The 22,445-nt window shown below is 35.8% G+C and overlaps 3 protein-coding genes across 3 annotated transcripts; 2 read left to right on the top strand and 1 right to left on the bottom strand.

Moving 5' to 3' along the window:
• Positions 1–7,873: 7,873 nt before the first annotated feature.
• LOC133183861 (nucleoside diphosphate kinase 6-like) lies at positions 7,874–9,069 on the top strand. Its single transcript, XM_061318758.1, has 2 exons — positions 7,874–8,092; positions 8,276–9,069. The coding sequence occupies exon 2, from the start codon at positions 8,295–8,297 to the stop codon at positions 8,931–8,933; it is 639 nt and encodes a 212-aa protein (XP_061174742.1). The 5' UTR covers positions 7,874–8,092; positions 8,276–8,294; the 3' UTR covers positions 8,934–9,069.
• Positions 9,070–11,260: 2,191 nt separating this feature from the next.
• LOC133183860 (uncharacterized) lies at positions 11,261–16,635 on the bottom strand. Its single transcript, XM_061318757.1, has 2 exons — positions 16,508–16,635; positions 11,261–12,664 (listed from the first exon to the last, which is right to left on the bottom strand). Exons 1-2 carry the CDS (start codon positions 16,602–16,604, stop codon positions 11,739–11,741), a joined length of 1,023 nt encoding a protein of 340 aa, XP_061174741.1. The 5' UTR covers positions 16,605–16,635; the 3' UTR covers positions 11,261–11,738.
• Positions 16,636–18,160: 1,525 nt separating this feature from the next.
• On the top strand, positions 18,161–21,157 carry LOC133182821 (zinc finger MYM-type protein 1-like). The gene has a single exon (XM_061317666.1). It carries the CDS (start codon positions 18,161–18,163, stop codon positions 21,155–21,157), a length of 2,997 nt encoding a protein of 998 aa, XP_061173650.1.
• Positions 21,158–22,445: the final 1,288 nt, after the last annotated feature.

The raw sequence follows: 22,445 nt of genomic DNA, 5'->3' as shown, positions 1-22,445 counted from the left end.
GCGCATTGACTGATAATTACTCAAAAACATGAGACTAAAGCCCCCCCCCCCCCTACGCTGATATGATTTGTGCTACAATACCCAAATAAGTAAAACCTGATGTAAACACTGTTTAATAATTTATTTTTAACATGCCAGTAAGTATATGGTATCAAAGGAGCCAGAGGCAAACTGGTGAGGGGGGGGGGGGGGGGTTTAGATCTGTAGAAAGGAAAACAGGTTATTAAATACAGGAGTAAGCACCCCAATCCCTTCCTTCTGTTCTTAAAACTTTTAACGTAGTGTAGAATCCATAAACAGTTGAAGGTTTGATAACTAAAATAATCACATATGAAAAAAAAAAAAAAAAAAAAAAAAAAAAAAAAAAAAAAAACTACTAAGTTCTGTTGGAGATATTTTTTTCTGTGTGTCTACTGAGGAAGAATGAATGTTTAATGATAAATAGGGGCTGTCTATTTTTTATTTTTATTACAAATGACTGAATCTTTCAATATTTTTAACCACGGGCATTTTCCAATTTATTTGCATGATGGATGTTGCGGCAAATTTTAGGCGAACGGAGGAAATGCGGTAGGTGTCAAATACGTCTTGTGTAGCGTATAAAAGAACGAAGATATACAAAACAAAATTAAGTCAAAGATTTTTTATGCATACCGTTTTGATTTAGTGAAATAAAGCCCAGCGCAGTCCGTAGGTATTTGTTTAAAATTTGCGAGGTACACAAACTCTACTAAGTACCACAGAGTTATCTCCCATGTTGGGTCAGTGATGCGTTTGAAAACTATATTTAGAATGAATGTGTTAAGATTTCAATTTTTAAGCAAAAAGTGCAAGGGCAAGGCGACAACCCAAGAGGTAGGTTTTTATTTTAAATTCTTTATTTTACTGTATAGTTTTTAAAAAGTGATACTCATTTCTTTGTAATTCATTAGGCAATTTAAAATTTCCGATTAAATGATGAAAAATACCCTATTTTTGAATACTGGTGTTTGTTTTTAATGGATAACTTAAATATCTCAGAAATCTGACTGAATGAGCATCAGTTTTTCGATAGGATAGATACCAAGGGACACAATGAAACCTTGTGCAGTTCAAATATTGTTTGCCTTGCCCTTGCACTTTTTGGTTAAATTTGACATTTCATATTTTGACCTAAAATCGGAGCTCACGTGACTTTAGAGGGTCACATGATGACAAAAAATACCGATGTGAAAAGCGATGGACAAACTCTTCATAAAGCCATTAAGATATTTCAGATAGAGTTTCATGCTAAAAAATAAGACGGTTGAACTTTAAGTGTCTCGTTTTTGGTGCCTTTTTATAGAAAATGTTGCCTTAACTGTACTGCGTATATAATCTTGTATACACATAGCCACTTCGAGGTATCGAGGGTAAATTCTAATAGAATATGCATAGCGGAACTGCATTTTGACTTCGAGGGATCAAGGGTTTCGAGAGATCAAGAGTTCGAGAAATCAAGAGTAAATTTGCTTAGTTATATAGTGGAAAAATTCGGGACCGGAGACTCACTTCGAGCGATCAAGAACTTCGAGAGATCGAAGTTCGAGCCATCAAGAGTTACCTGTATATTAATCATGGAGCTATGACCCTAAAAATCTCAGTAAAACGTAATAGATTGTATTGTTTTAAATCAAATAATGTTGTTGATGTGAAATAGTGTGTTCAAAATACATTGTACTATAATTTGCGTTTGATTTGAATTAAGCCTGGAACAGATTAGACCTTGTCAAGATTCATTTTTTATGCATCAAAGATTGTTTTAGTGTACTTATTTTGTTTTGGGTCTGTCTGTCTCTATGCCTACAACTTTAACCTCATAAATATTGGAGTACCTATTAAACAGTATGACAGGCCCGTAGGAAACAATTTCAAAGGGGGGGGGGGCAACCAAACATTTTCAGTTTGAGGACACTACCAAGCAAAAATTCCTTGACAGGCAAAAAAAGTTCATCAGACGATATTATTGAGGGGGCACAAGAAGCACGCCCCCATCCCCTTGCCCCCCCCCGTTCCTACGTCCATGTATGAGTAGATAATGCATTCTGAGGTGGAATCAATTATATTTGACAGCTTGAATTAGTTAAAGTCGCAGAATTTGTTCAGTAAATATTCGAGTTCAAAAGCAGTCGGAGCTCATGTTTGGCAAAAAGGCATGAAATAATGTTTAGTATTTGCACTTATTTACTTTTGCTTATTTATTTTTATTTACATGTATTTAGGATTATACCATCATTGAGATGACCGTAACTGAGTTTTGGAACGCCCTCCTTTTGAATGGAGTGAATTGGACATAAAATGTAACTCCCTTCTCCTATCTTACCCCCTCCCGCTTTCCTCCTCTTAAGGTTCTTTTTTCTCTCCTTAGTTATCTCCATTTTATCTTTAATTTATGTACCCCCTTTATTGGCCCTTTCTTCTCCTTTCTCGCATTTATCCTGTCCGCTTCTTTGATTGTACTTACACAGACTGAGCATAACGACCTCTATCAATATTTCAATGGTCAAGGTTATTGTAACATGTTCAGAGTCCACAGTGACACTTGCTGTAAGGTGAACGTAATATTGACAAGTAATAGCTTTTCAAAAAGCTTGCCTGACTAATCAATCAATATCTATGGAACGTATATGCAAGAGAGGTGCTAAATGTTTCCGTCATCAAGGAGCGACATAGTTGCGATACTTCATTACACAAGATGTACAATTGACTTTCTTAAATGTCATAACCAAATACTACAGATTAACGAATATCTAAGATATGCCACTATTTTGGTCATTTATTAGTTAGCCCACGGGCTGACTAGTTACCTTGGCATGAAACTGCAAGTGCGCTAGCGTAGATTATAATCAAAGGCAGATCCAGCATCGGCGCGCCGGGCGTGCCCCCCCCCCCCCCGTTTGAATTTTTTGTATGCAGAACTTACATGTTCATTATCCTAAAATCAAGGAAAAAACACCTCTTATTTGTAAGAATTCGACAGCTTCCGGGGGCTTCGCCCCCGAACCCCCATCAGGGCTTTGCCCTAGACCCACAGCCCCCCAGACCCCCTGCCTTCTACTGCGCCCTCCCGTTATGAAATTCCTGGATCCGCCACTGATAATTCTGAGGAAAAAATAGTTAGATGATTCTTTTTAAAGAAATTCATATTACATGTACTCTCTTACTAGAGGGCGCGCTTCTTCATGCACACTCCCTGGTCAGTGATGACGGCCTCTATTTATAGACTGGTCTGTTTTCCGTCGTTCTCGACGACGAAGTAAATTATGAACACTTTTAACTGAGAAAGTTGTCTTGAAGTGTTTGAGACAAAAATGCTTCAATGCTGCTCTAGAAATCCAAGTAAATGACCTGTACACTTTATAACTAGCGCAAAACAAAATACTAATACCCCCCCCCCCTGGACAAAACTCACACGATGATGGTCTTACTATATACATGTATTATAAATGAGTTTAAAATACATCTTTATATACAGTTTTGAAATTGTTTAGTTTTTCTTTTCAATCGATTTCAGGACCTTTCTCATATTTATATAATAACGTGCTTTTTTATGAAATGAAAACCAGTACAGATCATTATGTCTTCTTTATTTTGCCGATTCTTTACTTAGAACCTTACGGGAGTGAAGCCCATTCCGCTACGGCTACTGACTACACTATTGTCACTGTATTAAAAGGAAACCCTTGTTCATCACAAAGCATGAAATAAGATGCTACTCGCGTCATGACTTTCTAAGCATTTTTAAAAACCTAACCTTGTAACGTACATTATTGATATATGTAATGTTGAAAAAAAGGCTAGGTGGAAAACAGACTGAATCAAAGAGGGATGTCCCATTTACTAGGTGGAGGGCCGGAGTTTGTTTATGATTAGACTAGTCCACTTATTGGGTAAATAGTAAGAATAATCAGCAAATCCATTGTTTTAGTGTTGCCTGTCCATATACAATGTGTTCTCAAAAAAAATGAGATAAAATTTACTGTTAATAAAAAAAATCTGGAGCTTAAGAATCATGTTAAAAGAATAAACTTTATTTATTTCCATAGAAGTTATCACACCCATTCAATAGAACGACCCAAGAAAAAGGCGCGAAGATAATTTACATGTGACATTTGGTACGAAATAATTGTGTCACCCCTTTCATAGAAGCCAAATGGACTGATCCAGTAGTTTAGAAACGCAGAAAAAATGTTACACGGACATGTCTGTACAAAGAATCGCAAAGAATAAACATGTGCATGCAAAAAAATTGAAGGAATTAAACACATCATCATTTTGCACAAGTTATGTGATTCTTTCTTCTGCTCACTGTATTTGTTTAAATGCAGGTAACAAATTCCGATGTAAATCAGCTTGCACAAAATCTAGTTCATTAAGAATGATCGCTTAGTTTCGGATCCCTGAAATATTAATCCTTATACTGCCTGACGCACGTGGCGTCAGGCAATAAGTGTAAATTTCATTTACAGAATTTGTAGCTGCAGAACTGTAGCTTTCCGAATAAAAGGGTCCGTCCATTTTTTTTTCGGAGATATACAGTTCTGCAGCTATTGCAGAAATGCTTCTAGACGTATGTTTTATGACTCGTTTAACATCATTTTAGTATGGTGGAAAATTAGTATTCGGTTTTATATTTGTTAGATACCATCGACCATACGTCTGTACAGCTGTGGCAGTCAGACAGGTTCGATCGCCGGTGGCCAGATAGCTCAGTTGGTAGTATGCAATATCTGACGTTTTCCAGGCATTTTTTTTCGTGATTCTGATATTTTCCTGACACGTCAAATATTAAAATCGAGAATTTTTCCTGGCACTTCAAATTTCAAAATCAAGAAAAATGCCTGTAAAACGTCAGATATTTCGGACTACTCAGTTGGTAGAGCAACCTGACTGGAGATTCAGGGGGCCCGGATTCGAATCGAATCCCGGTCTGGTGACCGTCGCATTTTTCTTCTCTCCTGTTTCCAGGGCATGACACGGTTACATTTGGTGCCGCGCCATGCCCTGGAAGTGACAGGTGAAAGACCTGCCAGGGAAGAGCCTGGGTTGGTGTCTTCGGGGGCGAAGACCATTAAGGAGGGAGAAATGTGGAATGAGGAAGACGGGTTTGATCGCCGGTGGCCAGATAGCTCAACTGGTAGAGCACCTGACTGGAGAAATAGGGGGCCAGGGTTCGAATCCCGGTCTGGTCCGTCGCATTTGTCTCCTCTCCTGTCACACAACAACACCCCCCCCCCCCCTCTAGGATATGTGAAGATTAAAAATTACGGCATTGGTTCCGTGTTGCATGAATGATGAGAATTACCTACATTCCCTATCCCCCTCTCAAATTTTGCTTCATCAAATGATCAGGCACGTAGCATCGGGGAGAGGGGGGGGGGGCTGCCCCTTTTTTTCAAACATAATTTTCTTATTATTGAAAATGTTCATCGAAAGGTCGTCCCCCCCACTTTTTGTGCAGTATAGTCAAATAAAGGTAATGTGGCGGTGTATGAAATGGATAAAATTTGGTACTGAAAGAAGATAACCCCCCCCCCTCTCCTTTGAGTTAAGACAAATTTTCTTTCTTTCTTTTTTTTTTTTTTTTTTTGCTTGTCAAGTTCTTTCAGGTAAGCTGAAATTTTTCTCTCTGGCTGCCCCCCCCTTTCAAAAACAATGCTACGTCCCTGATGTTTGCACTTTTATTCGAATTCCTGGTTAGTATGTGGTTCTGTTCAGTTGTAGGCGCAGTTTAGATTTATTACCATTTAGTGATATCGCCATTAAAAGTGTGTTCAGATCGCCTAGGTAAATATTTTTCTGAACAAGAAGTAATATTGAAAATCATAATGACGTCAGCAAGTTGGGTTGGAAATCAAACCATATTAACTATCTAAAAAAAGTTTATGAATGTCTCATAAAATTTTGACATTAGGTTCATTAATGTTCGCATCACATACTTGATTTAGTTGTTTTGACATCCCTAAAAAAAAGGTTACTTAGCTATACAGCTATAGTCCAAAATATCTGACGTTTTCCAGGCTTTTTTCACGATTTTGAGATTTTGCGTGCCAGGAAAACGTCAGAACTACGAAAGCCCATTGAGCTCATTTTTGTAGGTAACAAAAATATATTTTTCCCGTTATAACGCGTAACTTTCGCTAATAAACGCGTAACTTTCGCGTTATAATTATACATATATAGTCATGTTACTCAGGAACCTGTGATCTTGACTGACAGATAAAAAACATGAACGCAGAGGGGGACTTCTATGAATTTATAAATGACATTTCTTCAGAAGATGTAAAAGAGAATTGATGCGAGAAATGGATAGATTAGTGTTGATTTTGCATTTAATCTCAAAACCCTACTAATTAATTAAATGAATATTCCTTTAAAGATTTTCTTGTTTTTTCCTTGTTGAATCCAAGAAATTCTGTAGACTAATTTTTTTTTCTAAGGAAGATCTCAACTCGTTGCTTTCTTTGAATAAATTGTCAATGTTTTCGTAAGTAATGGTATGACCAAATGGTGCAACCTTAAAATACAATGTTGTATTTCTTCAGTGAGTCTATCGGAGATGAAATATTTGATACGAATATTTGTCATCCAATTTTCACATTAGGTTACTCATGTGATGTGACACAATTGTTCCGTGAAATACAAATTTACCTCATTGTTGTCAATTTTCTGAGATCTTTTATTTCAAATTCTATATAGAGTGTTCAATCTAATTAAAATTAGACTTGTATTTTCGCTCCTCTACTATACGCTTCAACACTTGTATTGAACAGCATTGAGAAAGACAAAATGTGACGGCAAAAAAGATTTAGAAAGAGGAAAGGCACATTCAATGACGAGAAAACATAAAATTTCAGCTCGTGATAATCCAAGTTCAAAATAGTGTTTCGTTTTTCACTGTAATGAATAAACTAGATCATTAAAAAGTAAAACAAACTGTAGACTTATGCAAATGTCTCTGTTTTACAGGGAAAGTTTCGCGTTATAACGCGAAAGTTACGCGTTTATTCGCGAAAGTTTCGCGTTATAACGCAAAAGTAACGCGTTTATTCGCGAAAGTTTCGCGTTTATTCGCGAAAGTTTCGCGTTATAACGCGAAAAATATATTTTTTTTATCTACGAAAATGAGCTCAATGGGCTTTCGTACAGAACCGGCGCCATTACGAAAAATGGAAATTTTACCGTTTCCTACCGGAGCTGATTTTCGATACTTGCGAACTGAATTAAATGCCGAACTTACTATTTAGTCTTTATCAGTACCACAATGCTTCTTGTACTCACCAATATCGATGAAAAGAAAATATCACTCCACATTTCGATTTGGTCTTGCAAGAATTTAAAATGCACGAAATGAAAAGAAAACTCGACCCTCTGATAAAATGTTTTCACCTGATTGTATATTTCACAAACAAATCCATATAAACGATGTTGGTGAGTACTAAAGGCATTGTACTATTGATATATAAGTTGTGAATTCAGCATTTAATTCGGTTCGCAAGTATCGAAAATCAACCCGAGAATGCCGCCTCCAGTTGGAGGCGGCGAATTTCCAGTTTTTGTAATGGTGCCGGTTCTGACGTTTTCCTGGCACGTAAAATATCAAAATCGTGAAAAAAGCCTGGAAAACGTCAGATATTTCGGACTAAGCTACAGATAGAGAACACACGCGGACTAAAAAAAAGTAACTGGGGAAAAACAAAAAAGTAGTGTAATATATGTAACAGTAATTTTCAAAACTGAGTTTTGAGAACATAAAACGGTACCACCACTACCCCCCTCCAATCCCCGCAAATACGAATATATTTATGTTCGAGTTGACCTTCACCATTTTGGGATGTCTACTTTCGATTCGTCTGACATGTGCGACATTGAGGAGGATGATTGAAATTCTAAACAGCAGGAGTTCCTTTTTAAGGTTTTCTAATATAATGTTATAAACACTCCGGCAGTTATTAACATGACACGTATGCGTCTTGGTATAGATCTACAGAGTTAGAGATATTCTTTGCAACTTTAGCAGTGAGCAGTATTATCAACTGATCAAGATCTGCAAGACAGCTGTTAATCTGTATTGGTACGTTGAATCATCCAAGTCTAGCGTTTAATCATTGTTAATAGAAGCATTTGTCATTTTATTTACCAGATTTTAATATTTCTAGATTCGAAAACAAATATGATTAAAGGATTTGAACATGTTATTGTATATTTTTCTTTTGTAATCTAGAATATGGCATAAAAATATTTCTCTCTTTTTCAGACCCACTCCTCAGAAAAGGATGACAGGCATATTTGCAAAATATGTAGCTAAAATATTACATATTGCTGCCAGACCCAATTTGAGATGTGTGCAAAGATGCTATACAACAAAACGACCAAAGCTCGAGTTAACTCTAGCGATTCTCAAGCCTGACGTAACCTCCCGTCCTCATATTGTTGAGGATATTCATGAAATAATCAAAGAAAATGGATTCTTCTTTGTAGCTTCTAAACATTTACATTTGACTCGAACTGATGCTGAAGAATTCTACAAGGAACACCATGGCAAATTTTTCCATAACCGCTTGGTGAATTTCATGTCAAGTGGGCACATATGGGCTCATATCTTGGCCCGTGAAAATGCTATTGCCCACTGGAGAAAACTTATGGGCCCCACAAAAGTGTTCAGGACTATTCATTCAGACCCTCATTCAATTAGAGGATTGTTTGGACTGACAGACACAAGAAACGTTTGTCATGGCTCAGATTCACCGGACAATGCATTGCAAGAAATCAAGTTCTTTTTTCCAGAATTTGATGCCATAAAATGGTACAAAGATGCTGAACCTTTCTATCACCATGAAAATGTAACATTTTGCAATGAATCCATGGTCCATGTACTAAATAAGAACAGAGAAAATAGAACTGATGCGTGTTAATTTTATGACAGATTGTGGTTTTTAATATAATTGGTACATGTATTTTGTGTAACTTTCTGAAATACTTGTAGCTGGTCTTAAAGTTATTATCATATTAAATAGTGTTTTACATTAAAAAAATTAATTTATATTATTATATACATGTATATACGAAATTGTGTGAAAAAATAAATGTAGTAAATAAGAGGAATACTTTTAACATGAGGTCCATCGTCTTTGACTGTCACATGAGTATCATAAGTTTCTCAGGCTATGAATACGTTAGCTCCATAGTTTTGTGAAGACTTTATAATCATTATGGAGTTCATGTTGCTGTTCTCTTTGAAGCTCAAGTGTAAAGAAAACATACACTATATTAACCATCAATATTATAATATGTTCAGGCATATGATTTTTGAGGTAAGCATTGATGGTTTTTGGCCTACATGTATTTCCTCAAACCCCAGGGGGACAGAGACCATAAATTCACAATTTTTTTCTCCTTACCCAATGCTAATAGATCATTAGATGCTATATACCAAAATTGATTCACAGTCTTTCCTGAAAAGAAGCTGAAAATGTTCTTAAGTTAATAGATGGTCACGAAGGAAAAAAAAAACAGGTAGCAGATTCAGGTGACCTAATAATTTACCTTATTATATACCTGGATTATCCATACTTGCTTGTTTGTAGTCATCCATAAATCATTATACACACAATTATTAAGCTTTTACAGAGAGTAGAAAAAGAAAGAAAATTATTATGGCCAATTTTAATCAAATCTGTCTGAAAGCATAAATTCCAGGAGTTACTTCCCTTTCCAATTGATAAAACTTGTGAGAAGGTTTTGAAGTTTAACGCTAGAAAAGTTAAAAGACTAAGTATCATTCCACCCTGACAAATGTACAGCCTATAAGCAAGTTAAAAATATTTTGGAAACCAAAGACCTAACTATTGGTATGAAACACGTCAGCCAAAAACGACCCGATGATAAGTTATATTTGTTAACACGGTCATTATAAAGACCATAGAATTTACGAAATGTTGACTTTAAACGAGGTTGTTGAAATTCCTGTAACATCAACTTATCTATCAGTAGCCTATCTCGGTTTAAAAATTGATCGTACTCAGACACGCAAGTGATAGCAGGATATTACTATATAAATAAGGAAAGTTGACAATGGAAAAACTGAAATCATCTCGTTTGTCATACAATTTAGCAATTAGTTGGCCTTTGTCGTCTATAGTTAGTATTTAAGGCAAGGTCTCACACCAAACGAACGTTCTGGTAGCGTGCATCCCTCGATGCAACATTTATGCTAGTTTGGTCTGAGTAGGATTTTTAGTTACTTGGGAAGAAACTTGCTCCAAATACTTTTACTGTTTAATCATCCGGAAAATGTAAGATTCTGTATCCGAAGCAAGTCTCAAAGTTTGCATTTCTAGATAAATCCGGGGAGGGGGAGGGGGCCATGATTTGAACAAACTTGAATCTACACTACCTGAGAATGCTTCCATATTAATATGACTAATCATGGATTTGCTCTTCTTGGGAAGATTTTTAAAGATTAATTCCACATATTATGGTGGCATATTTCTGCCACCACTTGTCAGATGTTATGTCGACTTGTCAGGTCTTATGTCAACTTGTCAGATATTTATGTTGACTTATCAGAAAATAATTGTCATGACTAGGAACTCGGTATCTTGATATTAAAGCTTGTTAATGCCACTAACTTAAATCTACTTGACATCGTAATATCTGACAAGTGGATATAATTTTCTGACAAGTCAACATAATTATCTGACAAGTCGACAATTTTCAGACAAATTGACTTGTCAGATGTTAAGTCGACTTGTCAGATAATGATGTCAACTTGTCAGATGTTTTGTCAACTTGTCAGATAAATATTTTGACTTGTGGTACATTTATGTCGACTTGTCAGATAATTATGACTTCTCAGATCTTGTCAAAAAATATGTCTAATGGAAGGCACAAACTGGGCATGGGCAAATTTTCACGTTGAATTTTAAAACACGTGAATAAATGACAAGTCGAGAAAGAGATCTGACAAGTAAACATAATTATCTAGCAAGTTGACATAATGATCTGACAAGCAGACAAAGTTATCTGACAAGTGGTGGCAGTGGCAATGAAAATGTGAAATGAACACATTTTGATCAGAAAAGCTCACTTGGCTCAGGTGAGCTATAAGACTCTATTGTATTTGGGACCCAAAATTATCTTGGCAAGGAAAAGGAAATTTAGAGTGTGCAATCATTGTTTTAGTTCAGATCCAACTTGGATCAGCCATGCGAATGGGACAGCCGTAAGAACCAACAAAGGATGGACGTTTTGTTTTTATTGTCACAACAGTATTTAAATGATTGATATGCCTTTTTTTTTTAATATTGTTTGATAATGCAAGAAATGTACAAGTACTTTGAACACTAGTATTACAATGTCTGAACCAAAACTGGGATTCGTATGAAAAAGCGAGGAATTTTTGTTGTTTGGCCAAAAAACCGTCTCAACATATACATGTAGTATATATTTTCGTTCTTCATTCTCATGCATGTATATGTACACAGTTTTCAAAATATGACATTCTAAAAAAAAATTGAATGAAAAGTACAATATCAATTAAAAAAAAGCTGTTATCAGCTACAGATATAGGAATGCATACATGTATATTGGCATTAAATGCAAGTGCAAGGGTTACAAAATGCATGTACATGTATTTTAATCGTCATATACATGATTAATATCACCGAGCTTCATTTCTAACAAAGATACAAAGTTCTACATTTATGGCAGGGTTTTCTTCAAAATTTTTTCATCATCCGGGCTTTCGATTTTTGTACCATCCTCTTCGCTTGTGCTATAGTATGTCCACTTTCTTCACATTCGTATACATCTTCGCTTCGAGCCATTGACGGAGCATATGCGGCCATTTTATAGTTTTTGCGTATGTCTGCCATATTGGTGATTTCTGAGTATTTTCTGACCTCCTCACTTTCGTGTTTCAATGACGCTTTATTTTGCATTAACTGATGAGCAACAGCTCCTTTAGATGCCAATTTTGCATGAACCACACGAGACATCTCTTCGTCATCAATCTCTCTACCAGCGTCCATTTCTTTCTTAATCTCCTCATTCACATCTTCCATCCATTTTTCGAGGGACATTTCTTCTTTCGCGCCACCAACGATAACCTGTGCGAGCATTTTGCTTCCGGCCAGAGGAACGTATTGTCCACCTGTAATGTAAACCAGCGCCATAAAGAAATCTCTATATTGATTTATCGCTGGCTCACAGCCTACGGAGTACAGAGTAACACCCTTTTCCGCAAGTTCCCGCACTGTAACCATAGGATCAAGCCCTGCTGGGCATCCTTCCGGAAAGTGGTCCCCACTTGGATTCAAACCATGGGGCGGGGCATCAGATATTAACACACATATTTTTGTGGCATTTTCCCGCCAACTGAGTTTGAGTACATCATGCAAAGCGTCTGCCACAGCTTCCGGAGTATCACCGCCACCGCTGGCGCTACAAGCGTCCAGCCATTTCTTCATTGTCGATACAGATGGAGTGAAATCATGGACTCGCGTTACAAATGAAGTGTCTTGTGGAGGATGATCACGGTATTCCACCAAAGCCAGACGAACATCACTCTTCTCGCCTGCTACGATTTCCTCCACTATCTTCCTAATGTTGTCTCTGGCACTGTTTATGTAAGAAGACATGCTACCTGTCGGAAATAAATAATCAGAAAATATTTATTAGTGAAGAACTTTTTAATGTTCTAACTTGTGTTTGTTCTTATAAGAAAAATGATCCTAAGAGTATCACTATATCATACGTAAACTATACGTTCGCAAATCGTTTTAGCCGTGACTACAGCTATGGGACATGCATGAACCTTAATCAATCTTCGATTGTTTTGTTTTGTTTATTTGTTTGTTTTTGTTTTGTTTTGGTTTGGTTTGTTTTCTTGCTTTTTTTAAAGAAAAAAAACAATTTCAGAGCCAGTGAATTGTAAGATCTGGTGACCGATTAAAAATGAATTTTCATTTTGCAGGCGTTCTGACTGGAGTAGTTAATTCCGTACAAATATAAATGTAACTCGTACATGAAGTTTTATTTCTTCATTCAAACATCACCTTGTTACTATTCTCAACAGACTGGAGAGAAAAGCTAGCACTTAAAATTATCATGTATCTTTCGAAAATTAATTTCACTTTCTTTAAAATCGAACAATGAAAAAGCAAGAGGCCCATGGGCCACAACACTCACCTGAGTAACTTTAGCTCTGCTGTTCTTCAGCAGATTTTTCAAGATTTTTACATTCCAATGAAAAATTGTGACCCATATTATGCCCCATCCTAAATCTACCCACCCTAACTGTAAGGAATCTCTGAATTTACACAACATGGGAATGCCTCAGTATCAATATGACTAACATGGCCTTGGAGCTATTGACTTGATTGATAAGAAAATTCTTTTCTTGTGTACATGCATGCAATGTAAAATTTGATCCTGATTTTAGCCAACTATAATCCCGGGGTCCATAATTTTGAAAAAAAAAAAAATAAATGAATCAACACAACTTGGGAATGTTTGCAAAATAATGGTTCTATTGTAATTCATGAATAGATTTTTTTTCTTTTCTTAATGTACATACTAGTATTCCAATGTAAAACTTTATCCCCTATTGTGGCCCCACCGGGGCCATGATAATGCAGAATCTGCACTACCTATAAGGGTGCTCTCACTTCAGTCATTCTAAGATAAATGGACCAATACAGGGTATAAAACATGAAAAAAAAAATAATTGTTTCAAATAGCAAAATAAATATCATAATTCTCAAAAAAACATATCAGTGAACTTGATATCTTTTACTTTTTACAACAATTTCAATATACCACTGATTTTAAGGTAATGTTACGGAAGTTAGTGCTTAATCAAGTCTTATTATTTTCTAAATAAAGCTGAAATTGACCAACTTTTCGTTTCTGATGGTCAGTATAGAACGCTAAAGTGTGATTTATGAAGTCTCGCATGAATCCGAAATAAAGGTAAAATTTCGGGAAAATATCGTTACGGAAGTTAATCGTTACGGAAGTTAATTCACAGCAATAAAAGTTAAAATTCTCGGCAATAGTTAAAATCAAAGTTTGTTTTAGAATATTTAACAAAAGTGTGAAGCATTTGGCTCCAAAAATAATAGAATTTTTTATACCTTTAATGCAAAAACTTTCCTGAATTACCGTTACGGAAGTTAAAATTTTTAAGAGAGACAACTGTTTTTGTCTAATTCATTTTGTTATGTCGAAAATGTAATAGTCTAAAATAGCTGACTATAGCAACCGAATCGATGATATTAGGTTCTGTGGTCACTTCCAGATAAGTTTCAGTTCTTTTTGAAATCTACATTCTGTGTTTAAAATTTAAAACAAAATCGTTTCGGAAGTTAATCGATTTTTAGCAACTTGTACATTTTCCCGTATTTTCTTAAAAAGTAGCAGAAGACATCAATTTTCAGTAGAATTTTCTATAAAATAATATAGAGCACATGCATCGCCCACAAAGATTTTGATAAATGTGATTTTTTTTAAAGGATTCTACAAAACATATCCAAAAATTTAAGTGGGCGACGGCTGTGGGCACATTTTTCTTAAGGGAAATAATCCCCGAAATGAGTCATTTTTACAATGAAGATCCATGCATTTCTTTGCGAGAAGTGGTTTGATTTCTTTTTATATAGGATAAAAAACTTTTTTAAACATCCATTGCAATCTATTCGGAACGCATTTACGGCTGAAAATTTCATAATGAAACTTGTAAATAAATGAAGCGACAGTAAGATTTGCAGTGAATACGTGTTTCAACATTACATTACCGGTATGTTATATCAAAACTTTAACTGCATATATATCGATAAATATTTACAAAACCATGCATGTGTGTATGTTAAGTCTTAGAGTTAAAATCGTTCTTTAAATTTATAGTAAAGATATTACAATGATAAATTTGTAAGCGACATAACAAATTCTGTCGTGTTTTTGAAGAATGACTGACTTACGTTTCATTGTTTCTGGTACAGTGATTCTTTAGAAATTTTTTAAAGATTTTACCTTAATATTACCTCAGGAAGCTTTCACGTAAATTTCATCTTTTTGGCCCAGTGGTTCTTGAGAAGAATATTTTTAAAGATCTTTCAGATATATTTTGACAGTGTAAAACTTTGATTTCCTGTTGTGGTCCCATCCTAACCGGGGGTTGTCATAATTTAAACAACACCACCTCAAAAAGCTTACAACTAAGTTTCATCTTTTCTGGTCCAGTGGTTCTTGAAAAGAAGATTTTTTAATGACTTCATCCAATTTTTGCCTTTTCTTTATTATCTCCACTTGGAAGGGGGTTTGGTCCTTCATCTGAAAAATTTAGAATCCCCTCTACCTAAAGATGTTTTATGCCAACTTTGGTTGAAATTGGCCCAGTGGTTCTTGGGAAGAAGTCGAAAATGTGAAAAGTTTACAGAAGAACGGACGGACGCAGGACAATGGGTGATCAGAAAAGCTCACTTGAACTTTCAGATCAGGTGAGCTATACAAAAAAATATGTTCTACCTTCCTCATTACTGTCGTCCAACAAGATGCGTCTACATGTATAATTGTGATGATTTTAAATAAACCACATAAACATTTATATATATATATATATACCGATATTCCTTCAACAGACTGGAATGCTAACTAGTATGACTGGTTTGATTTGAACATGGTTCATTTAAATTATACATAATACTACATCATAAAGTTACAGGTTCATATAACAAAAGTGATTGGAAATTAAGCAGAAAAAAAGTGGGGGGAAAAATGTTGTAAATTATTACCGGTTTTATGAGAAAAATGAGGTAAAAAATAATAAGTGGGAAATACAGCAAATTAAGATAAATTATATAAAATACAATGAATGTGTATTTGAATAATAAAATTACATAACAATTAACTAGTATGACTGGTACAATGTGAATTAAATAGATTTTCACATTGCTGTTATTATATCAAGTAAAGGTAATATATAATGTGTTGTGTTTCTGGTAAATCAAGTTATATATGTACAATTTTTATATCACTGATACGTCAAAAATGATAATATTACTAGCATTATGATAAAACAGATCTTGTCATGTTCATGCCTCTGTCTTGCAGTATTCCAAGCACTATCATTTCTCCTGCAATTCACACATACACTCTAGAAAAAAATCTATAAACTGACCTGTGTGACTTTGTCATGTAATTAATAAATACAGAAAAATCGGTGTATGAGAGAGAGAGAAGGTTGAGTTGTATTCACTGTCCGCATGTAACAGCTGTGTAATATGTGAATGACATCACAGTTTATGTGAATCAATTTAGTGTTTTCTTGGAATACAAAATATTTATAAACTTTTTTTATTTCTATTTTCAAAGAATTTTTAACATCCTATTTTTACGAACATGTTCTTATACAAATAATAATATACGGACTCCGAATAACCCAGCAAGCAAATAAACCCTGAAAGCAAATAAAACTATAAAAGACTACCTGTACAGTCCATAGCGAACGCCAGGTCCAGGACAGAGCTGTCATGTTTTGCCAGCTCCGGTCTTTCTCCTTTCTGATACTGAATGCTTGAAGCCATGTTTTCTATTCCCTCTGTCTGGTCAGACTGAGTTTAGACTAAAGATTTTCGTATATATATATATAATGTATTTGATACTCTTGTCGATCCGGGTATATTGCACCACAACATATAAACACGGAAGTGTGACGTATTGTGGATAAATTTAGATATGACCTCTGTTTTCATCGTCTAATTTTAGACTTGATTTTCCGATGTATTGACAGAAATTACGCGTACAAATTGACGTGTCCCATTTTGACTTGGAAGTCTATGTAAAATTGGCCGTGACATGACATTAGGCCTCATCCATAGGCGCTTGGTTTCAGGGTGGTAAATTATGTGAATACCCTCATTACAATAAAAATAAAAGATCGCTGAAATTAGCACGTTTTAAAAATAAGATCCGAGAGATCCTCTCTTAGTAGAATTAGGTTAAGTGAAAATAAACTTGCAATAGAAAGCAGTGGCGTATATTCCATATAGGAAAAAAGGCTGTAGCCTACACATCATTTTACCCAATTTTTTTAAAATTAAATATTTATACTGCAGTACGGTTAAGGGGAAAATGACCAGAACGCGAAACAATTATTTTGTTTGATGTTAAATGCGAAAAAAATGTTCTCAGCAAATTGCATTTTACTTATTCAACAATGATACAAAAATTCTTTACGGGATATAATTTCTGTTTTATTAGGAAAGGTATAAAACAAAGTATTCAAAAAGGACGATTCCACAGTATATAAGCACTATAAAGGCATGGTCGTAGGAACCGGGGGGGGCACGGGGGGGGGCCGTGCCCCCCCCCCAATATTTTTTCATAAAAAAATCACATAGTAAAATTAACATATAGTGTAATGTATAATTATTTTTAAGCAGAAAGTTCATTTAAATCAATGAGACTGAGAGGCAGTCAGCGTGACTGTCCTTTAGCTTAAATTAAAAAATTATTATGAAAAGCACTTAGTGCCTTAACATTTCTTAGGGCATCATCCAAAAGGTCGTAATCATGAGGTCATAGTTCGATTCTCTTTCCCAGCACCGCGTCTGGTGTCAAACATAAAAGGTATTACATATGTAGTGACTGTTCGTTTGTCAAGCTTAGTACCCGGCACTATGAGTGAAAGTCAAGGATATTTCGGATATGACCTTAAGTTGTTAATCAAAAGGTATCTTATATGTGTGACCTTGACCAAATTGCAAGGTCTAATAATTCATTACATAGCTTGTTCGTAGAAACTTCGTCTTGATACAAAAATGTCTATACCCAACTGCCCTAATACCAGTTCAACGTTTGTATATATTTAAAATCTTTTTGTAAAGCTAATATGATGAATTGTTGACTTTTTTATCCTCACTGTTTTTATGGTAAAGGTAAACCGACAATGTGTGAAGTATGATCTATCAGTGACGTAACACACCCCCAGTGACGTAGGTCATGACTTGTAACAACTTTTTCAAAGCTTGTAAAGTCTCAGGCTGTCTAGATCTGTTTCATTCTTGGTCCAAGAGTAGACACTATCATATCAGTGTAAGATCAACCTTCCGCACAGTTTCAACTTTGATCATATTTCACAATGTATGCCCATACGGATGAAAGAAAGGCATTTTTCGAAAAAGTGCACGAAGAAGCAAGGAATGCGGGAAAAAAGGGATGGGGAGCACTAAATTTTGTTGTTAGACTCAAAGGGCAAAGTTTTAAGAAATGTCCCCTTCCAACAACCATACCTAATATCCCAACTTCGAATATTCGAAAAGATGTTGTTTCCTCAGAGATTTATCCAAATGATGCTCCTTCTGAGCTTGTCCCGATTCAGGTATATGGTGATGGGAATTGTTTATTCAGAACTCTCTCTCTTTTTGTGTTTGGACATGAGGACAATTTTAAGGAAATGAGGGTACGAATTGTGTTTGAACTTGTTTCAAACCTGAAGCGCTACACAAATGAAAACACTTTTGTGACCATGTCCACAAACAAAAGTTCAATTCAATATATCTTTGAAAGTTCCCTGTCAGAAGATTGCTTAATTACTGGTGATTTGGTTGCTTCATTACAAAAGGAAACAATAAAAACAACCCAGAACGGTTACTATTCAAGCCTTTTACATATATTCGTCGCTTCTAACGTTTTGCAGAAACCAATCATGTCAATATTCCCCGAGGTGCAAAACCCTGGTGTAAACAGAAAAGATCATAATCAGCTTATTGTTCCTCTTGACCGTGCTGATGCTGAAGAAAATCAGGATGCTATCCACATCATGTGGACTCACACAATTGCTACAAAAATAGATGGTTGGACACCTAATCATTTTGTTGCCTGTATTCACAAGTATAAGGAACCTCTTTCAAAGCGTTCTAGGTTATTCTTTGAGGATTCTGAACCTCATCGCTCATTTGAACCAAAACAATCACAAAATAGTCCTTCCCCATTCTTTGAGTCTAACACAAATGAGGAGTCTATTGAAACAGGTAAATTGGGGGAAACTGCAAAGAAAGAAACGGACAAACATGTTGAGGTTGCTTCCTTTTTCGATTCTTCTTCATCAGAAGATGATATGTCAGAAATACCAGTTCAAAAGACCCAGGTTGTACATGAAAAATGGCATACACCCGAGATTGGTAGTACCCCAAATCAGCCACGGAATATTTTCTTTCCAGCAAAAAGGTTTGGTAAAAAGATGAGATCTTTCAATGCCTCCTGGTTTGATCGGTGGTCTTGGTTACATTATGTAGTTAACAAAGATGTTGTATTCTGTTTTTCTTGCATAAAATCATTTCAGAAGAAGACTCTCAGTTGTCACAAGAAAGAAAAAGCTTTCATATATAGAGGTTTTAAAAACTGGAAAAAAGCAACCACAAAATTCGCCGCACATGAGAAAAGTGATTGTCATAAAGAGGCAATGGAAAGGGAGTTTACGATAAAGAAGGAGGTTAAAGATGTTGGAGAATCTCTTTCAAAGACACACGAAGTCGAGAAGAAGTCTAACAGAGAGAATTTGCTAAAAATCACAAACATTTTGAAGTTTCTTGCTCGACAAGGAATTGCTCTTCGGGGTGACAAAGACGAGAAAAACTCAAACTTTAATCAACTTCTCATGCTTGAGGCTAAACGCGATCCCCAGCTTCAGGAATGGCTTCAACGCAAGACAAATAAGTACGTTGCTCCAGATATACAAAATGAAATATTGCAGGTCATGGGGTTGCAGGTTTTACGACAAATTGTTGCCTTCATCAAATCGTCTGAATTCTTTTCAATCATGGCAGACGAAACACGAGACATTTCGAACAAAGAGCAACTTGTTTTATGCATTCGATGGGTAGATCAAAATTTCACCGCTCATGAAGATTTATTAGGGATGTACTGTCTTCCTGACATTGGGGCTAATTCAATAACCCTAGCAATTAAAGATGCCCTCTTGAGGTTCGATCTGCCTATCAGCAAAGTACGAGGCCAGTGTTATGACATGGCTGCTTCTATGGCTGGTTCAAAGACAGGTGTTGCAACACAAATTCATGCACTTGAACCCAGAGCCCTTTACATACACTGTTATGGTCATGCTCTTAACCTAGCTTGCAGTGATTCTATTAAGGGATGTAAGTTGCTTCGAGACACCCTGGACATTGCGAAGGATATAACAAAGTTGATTAAAGAATCTCCAAGAAGGGAGATGATTTTCAATACATTAAAAAATGCCCAAAATCTAGAGAAAACGTCAGCGGGAATAAGGGTTTTGTGTCCCACAAGATGGACAATAAAGGCCGACACATTTTTGAGCATTTTTTCAAACTATGAAATTTTAAGAAATGTTTGGGATGAAAGCCTCCAATACGTGCGTGAGGTAGAAATGAGAAACAGAATTAGGGGAGTGGCTGCTTATATGCGCAGGTTTGATTTCTTCTTTGGGTGTTTACTGAGTGAAAAACTTTTACGTTATAGTGATAATTTGGCAAGGGCTCTGCAGGCTCCAAATCTCTCAGCGAGTGATGGTCAAAAAATGGCATCAACGACAATGAGTGCTTTGCAAAGTCTTCGAGATGAGACAGTCTTCACTCAGTTTTACGAGGAAGTTGTTGAAAAAGCAAAACAGATGAACATCGGTGATCCGGTTCTTCCTAGAAAACGCAAAATTCCTCGTAAACTTGATGATGGGACAGCAGCACATAATTTTTCGTCGTGTGCAGATATGTATAGGAAAGATTTCTACGAGGCATTAGATCTGCTTTTAGCTGGCGTAAAGTCTAGATTTGACCAACCAGGTTACAAAGCTTATGTAAATCTTGAAAACCTCGTAATTAAGGCTTGCAAAGGTCAAACGTTTGAAGAAGAATTCAATTTTGTCACGACCCTATATGATACAGATTTGAAGCCAAAGGATCTTCACTGCCAGCTTTTAATGCTGAAGACTGCTTTACCAAAAGACATAATGCCAGATATACCAAGTTTGGTTGAATTTTTCAGACATTCAAATGAAAAAAGTCTGTTTGCCGAGATCCTCAAAATTCTCAAACTAATTTTGGTACTTCCTGCAACTAACGCTACCAGTGAGCGCTCATTCAGCGCCTTGAAAAGATAGAAAACATCACTGAGATCAACAATGAGCCAAATACGAACAAACAATTTGCTTTTATTGCATGTTCATAAAAATGAGACAGATGAACTGGATCCCGAAAAAATAGTTGAGGAGTTCGTAAGTGAAAGTGAACACAGACTGGCGATATTTGGAAAGTTTACCGAATACTAAGTACCTCATGACTCAGAAATGATAATGATTGATAACAAAATGATAAAGAAATAAACAAGAAAAGGTGAAAAATAATCCTTAACCCCCCCCCCCCAAAAAAAAAAAGCAAAACAAAACTTAAAATTAAAGGTGAGGGGTTTTCTGGGAAACTAATGAGATTGATGTACATGTCGTGCACCTCAATGCATGCACATACTTATGCAATTATCTTTTACTAATGGTTTTGTCAATATCACTTTTTTGTCGTAAATTACTTTGGTGTGGTGCCCCCCAAAAGTGAAATTGCTTCCTACGGGCCTGAAAGGGGTGAATTGTCTAGGATTAAAATTTCTTAATATTGTTAAGTGCACGTGGTCATGATAATTCTATTCGCCGCATGTGACGTCATAATCGTGAAACACGAAGTTTTATTGCAGAGCAAACACGTGCACGACGGTCACGTGACTGTCTCGGCCAATCAGATTCTATTTTACTAGTGATTATTATATATGGTATATGGGTATAATGAATTACTATATTGACTGGTCAAATGACAATCATGGATGTCTTCCAACTTCACAGAAAATTTCTACGGCAAACAATTACTTAGACCAGAATACATGTGTAAAAACGTAATATAAATAGCAAACCAAAATAAAACCTTTTTTTCATTTTCATTACATCAAATTGCACCATTCTGGTCTTTTTTCCGTATTCCGTGGGACCCCCCCCCCCCCCCCACGAGCAGTGAACTCTTTCTTATACTGATACTTCGCGCCTGCTGAAGTATTCGACTTCACATTAGCCTACACATTAACAGAAAGGATTATACGCCACTGGAAAGTGGTAGATATATTTCCACACCAAGAAATGAAAGATGTTGTAATGCTTGCAATACTGATGTGATTGAGGATGAAATTCATTTTCTTTTTCACTGTAAATCTTATTCTAAGCTAAGAAACAAATACCTTTCAAGAAATACACATATTTATGAAATAACAAAGAAAAATATTAATCTTTACAATGAAAGATACAAGTTACAATTATATGTATAAACAGTGATATACATAAAGTTACTGTGAAATTTATTATAGAGACTGTTTTGAACATAGAAATCAATTAATTAATACTACATGAAAAT

This window comes from Saccostrea echinata, unplaced genomic scaffold (assembly GCF_033153115.1).
Source record: "Saccostrea echinata isolate AGI-Se365-2 ecotype Australia unplaced genomic scaffold, CSIRO_AGI_Sech_v1 ptg000009l, whole genome shotgun sequence".
In the NCBI taxonomy this organism is placed as follows: Eukaryota; Metazoa; Mollusca; class Bivalvia; order Ostreida; family Ostreidae; genus Saccostrea; species Saccostrea echinata.
The sequence above is the reverse complement of the archived record's forward strand: the minus strand, read 5'-3'. Positions and strand labels throughout refer to the sequence as shown.

What these genes read in the sequence shown, in the direction of transcription:
- LOC133183861 (XM_061318758.1), top strand. Translation starts at nt 8,295, where the DNA reads ATGACAGGCATATTTGCAAAATATGTAGCTAAAATATTACATATTGCT.
- LOC133183860 (XM_061318757.1), bottom strand. Translation starts at nt 16,604, where the DNA reads ATGGCTTCAAGCATTCAGTATCAGAAAGGAGAAAGACCGGAGCTGGCA. An exon ending in GTTCGCTATGGACTGTACAG is followed by an intron (nt 12,665 to 16,507) that starts GTAGTCTTTTAT and finishes TATTTCCGACAG; the next exon opens with GTAGCATGTCTTCTTACATA.
- LOC133182821 (XM_061317666.1), top strand. Translation starts at nt 18,161, where the DNA reads ATGTATGCCCATACGGATGAAAGAAAGGCATTTTTCGAAAAAGTGCAC.